Source organism: Passer montanus, unplaced genomic scaffold (genome assembly GCF_014805655.1).
Source record: "Passer montanus isolate IOZ18808 unplaced genomic scaffold, ASM1480565v1 scaffold3, whole genome shotgun sequence".
In the NCBI taxonomy this organism is placed as follows: Eukaryota; Metazoa; Chordata; class Aves; order Passeriformes; family Passeridae; genus Passer; species Passer montanus.
Genome location: NW_024367707.1, coordinates 1475834 through 1488431, shown reverse-complemented (window position 1 = coordinate 1488431; position 12598 = coordinate 1475834). Strand labels below are relative to the sequence as shown.

General features: G+C 39.0%; 1 protein-coding gene across 6 annotated transcripts in view; it reads right to left on the bottom strand.

The window, feature by feature from the left end:
* Positions 1–537: 537 nt before the first annotated feature.
* Positions 538–12598, bottom strand: part of TAB3 (TGF-beta activated kinase 1 (MAP3K7) binding protein 3) — a 44040-nt gene continuing 31979 nt past the window's right edge. For 5 of the 6 annotated variants that reach the window (XM_039714113.1, XM_039714114.1, XM_039714115.1 and 2 more), the window contains 4 exons: positions 10989–11149; positions 8748–8841; positions 7120–7203; positions 538–4939 (listed from right to left, as the gene is read on the bottom strand). In XM_039714113.1, coding sequence (XP_039570047.1) covers positions 4791–4939; positions 7120–7203; positions 8748–8841; positions 10989–11149 — 488 coding nt within the window. In that variant the 3' untranslated portion in view covers positions 538–4790. Of the gene's footprint in view, positions 4940–7119; positions 7204–8747; positions 8842–10977; positions 11150–12598 lie in introns of those variants that run through there. The other variant, XR_005628048.1, reaches the window with a different exon arrangement.

Genomic DNA, 12598 nt, shown 5'->3' with positions numbered 1-12598 from the left:
GGAGGAGTGCTGAGGCCAACCTCACACCCCGAACATGCTACATCCTGTTTGCACACCAGAAACTGCACAGAATATCCATCATCTAAATGGGATTCCTGCTCATTCACATTCAGGGGAACAGGATTTGGACCCAGTTCAATACTCAGCAAGTGCCTAATGACCACCAAAACAAAAACCCCAAAAGCCCTGAAACAAACTTGCTACAGCTACAGGTCCAAGTGGGAGACCAGAAACAATCAGGCTATGAAGGCCTAAGAAGGCTGTACTTTAAAAACCCAAGTGGGAGACCAGAAACAATCAGGCTATGGCCTAAGAAGGCTGTACTTTAAAAATGTTTCCTACTACATACAAGAACAAATGCAGGATGTGATGTTTGCTTAGTTTTATTAATTTATTTTTGCAGGAATCTGCAACTTGGAGTATGCACTTTCTGGAGGTACCATGCATGCATAGCCTCTGAATGCTTTTATACAATTTCATCTCTTAGTAATAAGTTCATTCACAGCATACACAAATCTAGAATGTAGACACCATATATACAGGATTAAACAAGATCGTGTCTTCTTTTTTTAATGAAAAAATTTAACAGGGTTTCACACAGCAGGAAGTATGGATTAGATACACTGGTGCCACCATAAATAATTAAGTTTCAAGAACACAGTTTTTTAAAATTGGTTTCAAAGATACTGGAAATCCAGGATTATAATATTGCATTAACTCCATTGATTTCTGATTATTCCAAGAAAAATATTTGCATTTATGGACATATACAGCAATGAAAGCCCCAACTGAAGAAATGTGGCAAAACTCAGTCATGTCTGGGTTCATGTAAGATTGACTTTTTGAAACGAAAACAAATGCAGCTGCACACAGAGACAGTACTGACTGTGAGATGTGATATCTGTGCATGTCCTCCTTCCTTGGGGGATTTGGAGTCACTGCAGTATGCACATCAATTCTGTGCTACCAAATTGGCTGTTGAATTCTTTATGTCCAACCATCCACTTCTCATCAGGATAGTCATGTTCACATTCTAGGGTACACCACTGGGTTTTAAAAGAACTATCATCCTGATGATAAGCTTGTTTTTAATATATTTAATATTCTCACATTCTTTTTTAAAACATTCTTTATTGTTTTTATTTTGTCCCCATTTCAACTCAAGTATTTCTATTTCAGTTTCAAGGGATTTTACAATCAATATTAAACCTAGAAGTATTTAGAAATTGAAAAAGTGTTCAGAAATTGAAGTGAGAGATGTATAGCTGGGAGAGATAAAGTAACTGAGAGAAAAGCTGGGTTTAAAAATAAAAACAAACATGATTCAGTAGCATATCATAATCAGAAAGTACTGAGACCAGCTCTTTTAAGAATTATTACACCTTTTCACCACACCTCCCATTTTTCAAGGGAAACACACACATACCACAGACACACAGATACACAATTCAATCTAAGACTACATTTTACAAATGTAAATGTACTTCCTTTCATTTTCCTTTCCCACCCCCTTCCTCTTCACCCAAACAAGACTAATAATTACATCAAATTAAAAGTAGATCCAAAGTTCAGGATTTCTTTTGGTTTACTATGTTCTGAACAATTTTCCACAAGTCCCACTCTAAATAAACTTTTAAAGAACTACAGTAGTATCCTATAATTAAAGGGAATTCATCTTAATAGCACAGTAAATATAAAATAAGCTTTATAAAATTTCAATGAACAGTGAGATCATTTTGAATAACTGAATGTCCAAGTCAGTTACAAACTCTACCAATCTAGTAGCATGGTTGAGGGAAAGCTCAGTCTTAAGGAAAAAAGAAAACACAAGTAGTGCATTAACTCAATACAACAGCATCAGCATCCCAACATTCTCTCTCTCTCTCACTCACACACACACAAGTTTTATACAATACAGTGCATTTTGTTGCCAGCTGACATTAGGGTTTTATGTGCATTCAATAAATATTCCATAAACCAATCTTTTTGGTATAATCTACAATTCAGTTGGGGTTCGAATGGCATCACCTGCTTTCAGAAGGAAAATGGATCTTCCAATATTTAAATACAATTACATTCTAACAAACTAGAAATCTTCAAGCACCATGTCAAGTCTTTACTATTAATGTCTGAGTATGGGCATTTACAAGTAAAAGAATACAACAGAAGGGTGTGGGGTTTTCTTTGTTTGTTTGTACAAGCAACAAATGAGAGTAATTATAAAAACGAGTAAATTCATTGGTACAAAGGACTTATTTTTCAATTTAATGGTGCTCACTCACTCTTCCAATGAGTATCTTGCTGTGGTGGCAGCCCTCCTTCTCTTCCTCTGGTGAAGCTGGGACTAAGATTTGCAAGTCTCCATGTAAGGTTATTGCAGTTCAGGGCATTTTTGGACTGAATGCATATTTGCACCTCCTCCTTTGAAAGTAGCATCTATTCTGTCTAAAAATGGCACAATTGTATTTTTGCATGACACCCCTACTCTCATTTGCTGACTGTCACTTCAGTTGCTATCTTTTCTGTAATTCCAGCAAAAACAAATGCTTCTAGAATTTCACCAGAAGTACACAGGAACAGAAAACTGAAATAATGCAATGGCAAAGGCATCAGGATAGAAAAGCCATGAAGTTACTGGTATTGTTTGGAGTCATTTGTTATACAGCTGATAGCAGCAACGCTTCTGCTCATCTTTCCTAGTTCTCAGTTTTGTCAAACTGTCCACTGACATGCACAAAAGTAATACCTGGCTTTTTTTTCAGCTGACGGTAACTGACAGTAACTTTCTTACCCCCTTGCACATGTGATGAGCTCCCCTCACAGCACTGTAAATCACTAGGAAGGAAGGAAAAGTATCTCTGATGCCTTTGACTTAGTTTTGCTCATTAGTGGTGCACACTGATTGCTGGAGATCTCTTAGCTTATTTTAAATTATCCTGAAGATTTAGTGCAAGAACATATTGAAAAATGCCAGATAAAATATTGGTTCCTCATCTAAGATCAACAGTTTGGTTCTTACTGTTGTCTTTATAAACTGTAGGGAAAGAAGACACCAGATTGAGCAATGCAATCAAGATGAGTTTTTCTCCACCCACCCCTTGCAAATGCTGCTTTATTTTAAATAAGGATTCAGACATATGATTGTTCTACCACAGCTTAGCATGTTATCACACATCGAGTGAACTGTGGTAATTGACAATATGGATGTGGCTGCCATGAGCTAAGAACAGCTTAAAATGAAGTAGTTTCAAACTCTCATGGTAAAGTTAATAGCAAATTTTCCTTTATCAATTACCATAATTCAGCTGAAGTGCTTGGCTGCATCTCTGAATTGTGATGAAGTTATACCATAAAAACTCAAATGCACTGTACCAGCCTCTGACCAGTACACAGAACACCCTGCTCAGTCACACAGTTGTGTCACAGAATCATTCAGCTGCCCAAACCCAAGTTTGATCTCAAAGTATTGGGTGCTTTATTCCAGCAGCCTGAAGTATTCAGACAGATTGAACATCACCTTTAGAATACAGTGTATCACAGGCAGATAAGTACCAGCAGGATTTTCAATTGCAAGTCTTGTGTTCTTTAACCTATGACAAATATTTCCTGACCAAAATAGAAAGAATGCAGTGTGTAATTCTTCAGGATCTGGCATCTGCTATTTTGTACAGGCTGGTTTATTAATAATGTGCAAATAAACCTTTACTGAAGAGCTGATTAATCATTTTTCAGCTAACTTTGATCTGGGGCACAAAGTACCTTCTGTGCTGTAAACACCATGAATTCCTCACAAATTGGAAGCTGAAAAGGCCTAAGGAACTGGGTACAAACTCTTCTCAAACACAACCATGGCTGAGCCCAAGTCTTCCAAATGGAATTTGGAGTAGCCTATGTATGGCATATCTCACTGTGCTGCTGCACAGCACAGGCTCAGAAGGCTGTATAGAAAAGCATCCTTTGAGCTTGGAAACACGACGGCCCAATGAAAGCATGCAGCAGGATTTTCATCCGCAACGCGGTAGAATTCATTCTCGGTTTATTACCAGTGTTGACACAGCCAGGTGGGCACTGTACAAGCAAACGGGATTGTAAAAAATTACTCTGATTACACTCTCTGTAACACTCACACGGTTCCTCATTTAGTCACCTCAGGTCACTATTTCAAACAGCAATTTTTTGTAGACATAAGTTACCCTGAAAAAAAGCAGCAATTACAAATACCCTTCTCCTTGTTTTTTTTTATACATTTCAAAATTTACCATTGCATTTACCTGTCTTCTTTTTCAGTAGCTTACAATCTAGAAGCACAGGGAGCCTTTGTTTTCCAGCTAGCTGTGGCCAGGTTAAGTCAGCTCTGGCTCTTCAGTTTTTCTGGTTAAGTGTAACACTTCACACCATTACTAAGAGTCCTATAATTTTCTTTAAAAAACCAGTAGTTTTGGGTTGGTTGTTTTTAGAGCCACTAAGCAGTAACTATAACCACAGGAATAAATACCAGTAGTTATTTGCTTTCCTGCATACATTCTTCTCAAAATGAATCCTTTTACATTTTCAGGTTTCGTTTTCTGCTTTGCTCACTACAATGGGAAGGAATTTAACCTTTAATTCATTTATTTTCTAGTGCAGCAGAAGCAGAAACATCCTAACACATTACTCCCATCCCTTGCAGTATGAAGATTGTTGACTGGCAAAGGCCGGGCAGGTGGACTGAAAGGTTCCCCATGTTTCCTTCTCTTACAGCTGTTGGCTTGAGAGCCTGTTTTCAACCCAGTGCAGCCCTTTCCTGAATTTCAGGTGTATCGTGGCATTTCACACTGTTCACAGCGATTTAGTGCTGGGTGATTTAGAAAGGTGCAGCTACCACAATTCCATGGGGCCCCTTCAAAGTCTTCATCTCTTGGTTGAGTCCGTGGAGTCTGTTTGGAGCTGTTTTGATGCTCTAGAGAATAGCCAAAAGAAAACATTTTAGTTCAGAAGAGAAGGACTAATAGTCAAGATCACACTACTGAAAGGTCACCTAATTAAACGGTCTATCTTAAAATGAACATGGAAACGTTCTCCTAAAGCACTTCTAATTCAGTTTGTGAAATCTGAATATTTGAAGTATTTCACTTCTGTAAAGAGGCACTTAACTGCAACACCTTAAAATCAAGAAGAGAACTCATCCGTGTAAGGTCACTGATACTGCTAAAGGTTTAATAGCTTAAAGCATATAAGTTTGTTACAAGCACTGCAGTGCCATCCTGTTAAGGTTTACACACAGCAGTCTATTTCCAAATACTTAACTACAATAACCTTGCTTCACCTGAAGAGGAAAACTACTTCTATCTTAGTTGCTTCAAGCAATCTAACAAAAGACATATTATTTCTAGCATTAATTCAGGCTGAAAAAGAATACAATCTAAAAATAAAATGACAGGCCTATTTCAATACAAGACAATTCTTCCTCATGCCTTTGAAGCAGGGATATATGTACATGAATCATCATTTAAGTCTGTTTTCACTCAAAATCAGTATGTATGCAAATCACACAATAGGCTTTAACTCACAGAAGCACTCAGTTTTCTATATCTCCTGACACCACCTCAACACCTTAGGTTATCTACTGTAAGTAAGGAATACTCCCAGGATGTGGAAACACATTAGAAAATGTTAATATTTATTAACACATAACTACAAGGTATGCCTAGGATACCCAAGTGCTAAACATCTGTGAATGCATATCTAACAAAGGCCTGCAATTTGTAACTTTGCACACAAAGTAATTTGCCCCACCTGCTAAGAAATGCAGCAGACCTTCACAACAACCTTGGTGCAGATAGTACTTGTCTTCAGAGAAAAACAAAGGAAATAAAAGTAACCTCTTTGCTTAGATGCAGTCTCCAGGCCAGAAGCTGCACAGTCACATCAGCACTGCTTGACCTCAACAAATTCCTTGTCAGCCAGGCAGTGTGGGCACTCACTGCGTGCCATTGACTGGCCAGATGGCAGCACAGAGCACACCCTTGTCTGCCCACACCCGTCTGTCTGCCCACACCTCCAACAGCTCAATATTCAACAATATTTGTTATTTAAGAAAAAAAAATAAATTGATGTCTCCATGTAACAATCCAAGCTCTGAATACAGTACAGCAGCCCTACAAGTGATGTCTGATAAGCTGGCAGACAAAACCTGGAAGCTCGTTGTACAAATCCTCACAAGGCACTATCTTCCTAACTGCCAAATAAAACAACTTATTTCACATGAGTTTTGCACATTATTTTGCTTTGAAATAATACATTAACTATGGTAGTGTAATTAAGAGAATGCCTTCAAGCACCACAAAGTTAACAATTCCTTAATCACCCGCACGATCACTGCAAATTAAGGTGACTCCATCCAGGCACACCATGGCTCCCCTGATGCTACTGCTTTCCTGGACACTACCACCTCATGCAGGGAACTCCTCCCAGTATTATCTTTTCTTTGAGCCACAAGCAGCAGTTCTAAGCCTTCTCTTTCTTTTAAATTTCCACACAGTAATAATTTTATTACACTGAGGGGTAAAACACTTGCTTCAAAAGAGGGGGAAAATTTCCTAATATTAATTCAAAATTCACCTACAGAAACCTTTGTGGAGTGTAATAAGCAACCAGAACCCATTTACAAACTTTGGAGTCAGGGAGACTGTAGGATTACTGATTCAGAAGAGCTGCTTCCTTTCCACTAACAAGTGCAGTACATGCTAGTTACAGCAAGAGGAGACACAATATTGTAAATCTTATCACACATAACATTTTCAGGGAAAAGATAGCTGGTTTTTTTCAGTATTAGAGCATAGGATCCCACATTGGCTATTTCAGCTCTTTTTTCTAATAGGGAGTAACTATTTATAATCAAGGTGTTATTAACAGAACATTCATACACAACAAGCTGCCTGAGGAAAACAAGTTCTAGCCAGGGTTACTGCATTTATAGAAAAATGTTCTGGTTTGAATTATAGAAATGTTCTGGTTTGAATTATAGACAGAAAAGTTAAACAACTAGAGCTACTTCCTGTCACCACAGGAATTGTTTAAAAAAGAAAAAACAACCTCACTCAATGCAGATTTGGTCATAATGCCTGTTTGTTGACCTACCTTTTTTATATGGCTTTGGTGGCACAACAGGACCAGGCTCTATGTTATCATAGAAGTTACATGTGGCTTTTGGATCAAAGTTTCCTGTCAGAAAAGAAAAAGAAAGTGTAACTTGAAGATTATTTAAATGCCTATGCCAGTGACATGAACATCCAAAGACTTCTTATTTTATACATCTTATTATGACATAGTATCTCAGCTTTTTCACAAGTCTTGTCACACATTTTTAGTTTTTTGTCAATGACAGTAATTTTTAGCAGGGCAATCCCATACTGAAAAATCAACTCCAGCTCAACATTTTGCATTGCCGTGAAAACACGTGAAATGTATGTCTTCCTGCAGGATACTTCCTTAATAAATAGGGACTGCATATCCTAATCTGTTTGATTCTATTTGAGACAAGTTTCTGGTACAAAAAAAGACTTTTACAAACCCTAGTAAATTTCTGTTTGCCAGCCTCTTGATTGCAACTCATTGTCCAGTTCTGTATTACTTGGCCACAGCCTTTGTCAGCAAAAAGTTAAAATTTTAAGTGAAGGATCTTCACAAAGGAGTAATTTTTTTTTTAATATGCTCCTGGCAAAGTCATTTTATGTCACCACTTTCTTGCTAATGGAATTTAACTTGGCCAACAGAAGTAAAAGCAAGCCAAATTTATTAGGTTGCAACTGAAAAAACACTCACCCTTTAGAGGTTAAGTTATCACTGCTAATATAAACTGAACTCTAAAACCTCCAAATATTCACATTTAAGCACATGCCATATTAGAACCATAGGATCATTTAGGTTAGAGAAGACCTCAAAGATCATTTAGTCCAACTGCTACCCCAGCACTGCCAAGTCAATCACCCCTGTCCCCATGAGCTGCATTTATAGGTTTTATAGATACCTCCAGGGATGGCAACTCCACCACTCCCCTATACAGCCTGTTCCAATGCTTGACAACTCTTGCCCTGAAGACATCTTCCCTAATATCCAATCTAAACCTGCTCTGGTGCAACTTGAGGCTGTTTCTCTCATCTGTCACTTGTTATCTGGCAGAAGAGACTCCACCTCACCACAGCCTCCTTTCACATTATTGTAAGGGGCAGTGAGGTCCCCCTGAGCCTCCCTTTCTCCAGGCTAAACACTCAGAGCTGCCTCAGCCATTTCTCACGGGACTGACTCTCCAAACCCTTCTCCAGCTCTGCTGCCCTTCTCTGGACTCACTCCAGCCCCTCCATGCCTTTCCTGTAGTGAGAGACCCAAAACTGGACACAGGATTTGAGGTGTGGCCTCACCAGCGCTGAGTACAGGGGGGAAATCCCTGCCCTGATCCTGCTGCCACACTATTGCTGATCCAGGCCAGGGGCCATTGGCCTTCCTGGCCCCCCGGACACACCTGGCTCATGTCCAGCTGCTGCTGACCAGAACCCCCAGGCCCTTTTCCTCCAGGCCTTTCCAGCCACTCTTCCCCCAGCCTGTAGCTCTGCCTGGGGTTGTTATGACACTTTTTGAACTTCACAAAATTGACCTCACCCCATTGATCCAACCTGTTCAGAACCCTCTGCAGAGCCTTCCTACCTCCAGCAGACTAACATTTGTGACCATATCCAAATGATGTTTCTTAAAAAGTATCAATTCAATACCTCTAGATTGAAGGAGATCAACTTCTTTCAGTGTACAGTCAACATTTATCTGGAGTTGTCTGTTGAGGCTTCTCAATCTGGTCATTTCCTCAGGCTAGAAAGAAACATCCCAAAATAGTAATTGCGGGAAAGTCAGCATCTTATTTGAAACAGAAGTAACATTGTTATTTGTCAATATTGTTAACAAATATTGTTAACATTGTCTTTGTTAACAGTTTTACTAAAAACTGAGTATAGATAAAGCACTGAAAGAAGTCCAACTGTCTGGCCTACTACCCTTAACTCACTTGCCCTCAAAATCATTCTTCTATTAGTATGTGAGTAGGAAAACAGACAAGTTACTCAATATTAAAATTCATTAGTAAGATGACACAGCTGAGCTCAAGTTTATAAAACCAGACATGTTTCTAAATTCTGTACAAATGGATTACTTGCTACCCAAGTTTGCATCAAGATCATCAAAAATAGAATAGAAGCTGCAGCCCACATTAACTATTACTTGCTTATAACTGAATGAGGTTGAAAGTTTATTCATTTGCAGCAACCCAAGGATCTCCAAGAAGCCAAACCATTTTAGCCCAGTATATTTAAATCATTCAGTGATGAAAGATTGCAATTATTCTTAACAGCATAATCAGTTATTTAAGTGCATATATTTGCATATCATTAACCCCCCTAAGTTACTGGAATGCAAAGCTGTCTTAATGTTAGCAGCAACCATCACTAACACATTTAATCCTAAAATACATTTCAGCATCACAGTCACAAATCACAGAATATTCAAAGTCACAAGGAACCTCTGGAGGTCATCCAGGACTTTGTATCCTAGTAGTTTACCAGACTGGCCAAGCTTGGCTTCCCCTTGGTGAATCTATGTGACCACTGCTGACCACATTCTTGTGCTTCTTGTGCCTGGAAATGGTCAGCAGCATTAGCTGCTCAATCACTTTCCCAAGGATCAAAGTGAGGCTGACCAGCCTGTAGTTCCCTGGGTCCTCCCCTTCTTGCAGACATCAGTGATATTTGCTCTCCTCTAGCCTTTGGGAACCTTCCCAAACACCATTAGTGAACCAAAGATTACCTGGAGTGTCCTTGCAATGACACCTGCCAGCTCCCTCAGCACTCAGGTGCATCTCATCCAGGATTATGACCTTGTGTATGACTACTTTGCCTAAGCATTCCCTGACCTGATTCTCTTCCATTAAGGGTGTACCTTCCTTGCTTCACAATTTTCCCAGGGTCTCTGGGACCTGGGATTCCTGAAGGACTGTAAGGATTGAACCGAGAACTTCATTCAGTATCTCAAGCCTTTTCCATGTCCTACATAACCATGCCCCTCAATTTCCTGAGCTCACATTTTCACTGGTCCTCCTGCTGTCACCTAGGCAGTAACAGAAGCCTTTATTTTGGTCTTTGAAATCCTGTGCCAGATTCACCTCCAGCTGGTCTCTGGCTTTCCTAACCTCATCCTGGCACACCCAGTGCCTCTGTACAGGTACATCTGTGCCAAATGCTGCCCTGAAACAGGTGAGACAGAACAGCCACAGCAGCAAAGCAGCCAACAGCCCTTCTGTGCCTTCCAGCCTACACCTGTGTGCATTGTTTGTGTCAATACAGTCAGTAAGTCTGAGCTGATTTGCTTAACAACTACACACAGTGGAAGCTATTTTTCAGCCAAATGAATTCCCTTATCAGAACCACACACATGTTTGGGCTAGAGTCACTTGCAGGTGGAAGTCACACAGATAAGAAGAATCAACAAGGTAAAAAGGAGAGTTCCAACTATTTCAGGCAACACTGACACTGAAAAGTTATTTGGCACATCCTGCACATGCCAAAAGAGAAATACTGTCTATGAGAAGCAAATACTCAAACAATAAAACAGCTTTTTAAAATCAGAAGTTAAATCTTCCTGCATGAACACAAAGCTCTATATAGCTAAGGCTTATTGAATAGACTTGGACATACCTTTATTGGTTGTTAAGAAACCAAGTATATTAGTTTTGTGGTTCACAAAAGCACATGCATACAACCTTCTGAAGTTTTGCTGGGAACACCAAGAAAACTGCAGCATACCTATCCATTTCATTAACTACAAGAATTGGCTTGTGACAAGTCAAGTACTTAAAGCGTCCCCAAAGACTGAAGATTTTATAAGTATTTTTGAACGGTACCTTAGTTTCATCGAAACACAAAGAATAAATGTGTATGGTTGAATTAAAATACTAACAAATTGCTTACTGTGGGAATTGCAGTTGTACAGCTGACTCTCCGAAGCCGCCTCTGCATCAGATCATGCTCCATGCCATTGACTTCAGTCTTCAGGCGTTCAAGCTCTTCTTTCTCAAGCTTCAGTTCCTTTGCTAATCTCTCCATCCTTGCCCGTTGATGTAACAGCAAGGCTAATGTTTTACACAGAAAAAATAGTTACTAGCACATAAAAATCTGAACACTGAATTCTTAACTTATGCACAAGATTCATGAGTGACCCTTCTGGAAAAAAAAAGGTGATCGTAGACATGCAGCCAAGTATCAGTGTGAAGATGCTTTCATGCCAAATGAACTACAATTTAGAACAAAGTTCTTCCAGAATAAAAACACATTTTATACAGTAACTTGAAGTTGTTATTACCATTTTGGTCAAAGCTTCTTTTTTTGCATTTGGTCTTTCTCGTCTCAAAAATACAAAGGCACCTGTACAAGGAGACAGCTTCTCAGGATGAAACAGCAACCTAGTTATACCAATACTCTACTGACAAAAAAAAATACCAGAGGTAAGATCAGAAAGTAACACACACTTCATACCTGCTGCTCAACAGCAGCTGACACATCAGCCCTCAGACATTAGCCAAATGTCAGTCCCAAATCTGTTTTTTTCACTGCTATTATAAACTGTGGTATAACTTCTAAGAAGTTTTAGCTTTTCAGGAAATACTGTAACCCTCAATACTGTAAGTTCCTAAGGGTTCAGAGGGAAAACTACAGAGCTTCAGCAAAATAAACTAGAGAATCCAGAAAACAAAAAGTTGAGTCAGCTCAGATGCTTCAGATCTGAATTTTATGACAGATCAATTTCTCCAACCTCTCTCTGCTGTTAATTCAATCCCTCATTTTCATCATGGTACTGAAATTTATGATTTTCAGTCACAAACTGATGTTGGGGTCCCAGAGAACCAAAGAAAAGAATTTTGACTAGCTGGAAGATAATATTCAGTTTCCTAAAGAAGAGTATTTCTCAGTATTTCATCATGATGCAAAGCTGGCCAAGTCAATGCGATGCTTAATCCTTTCTGATCAGGCTGGTTTTACCTGATTGAAGTCTGCTAGGACAGAGAAAAAGAAGACATTTGATGTGGGTATTCAGACAAACATGCTGCTCATATAACAATACTCCAGCAAACTGTTCAAGGCAAGGACGCTGTAGAACCTGCAAAATGTTACTTCATGAAAAGTTCCATCCAGAACTTGCCTTTTTCTTTATCTCATCCAACAAAGGCAAAGGAAAAGCACATAATATCCAAGACTATTAACATAGCAGCTAAAAAGAATTAGAAAAATAAGTAACAACATGACAACTTCCTGCAAAAGAACACCCCAACCTGTCAGAAGCAGATATCAGCATTCCATACAAAAATGTAGCACTGTGATTTGGATTTTGTATGAATTCACCAATTCATGGCAAACAAATAAACACTAAAGAGCCTAGCCAAGAATAACATCAGGTGTTTTTACACTACAGGCACCAGAATTACTGAAGAGAACTGCTCTCTACTTTTTCAAGTAGCATAAGTCATGCAAGCAGAATTAAGAAAAAAAAGTACAGATATCAGACTGAATGATTTTTTCACTAT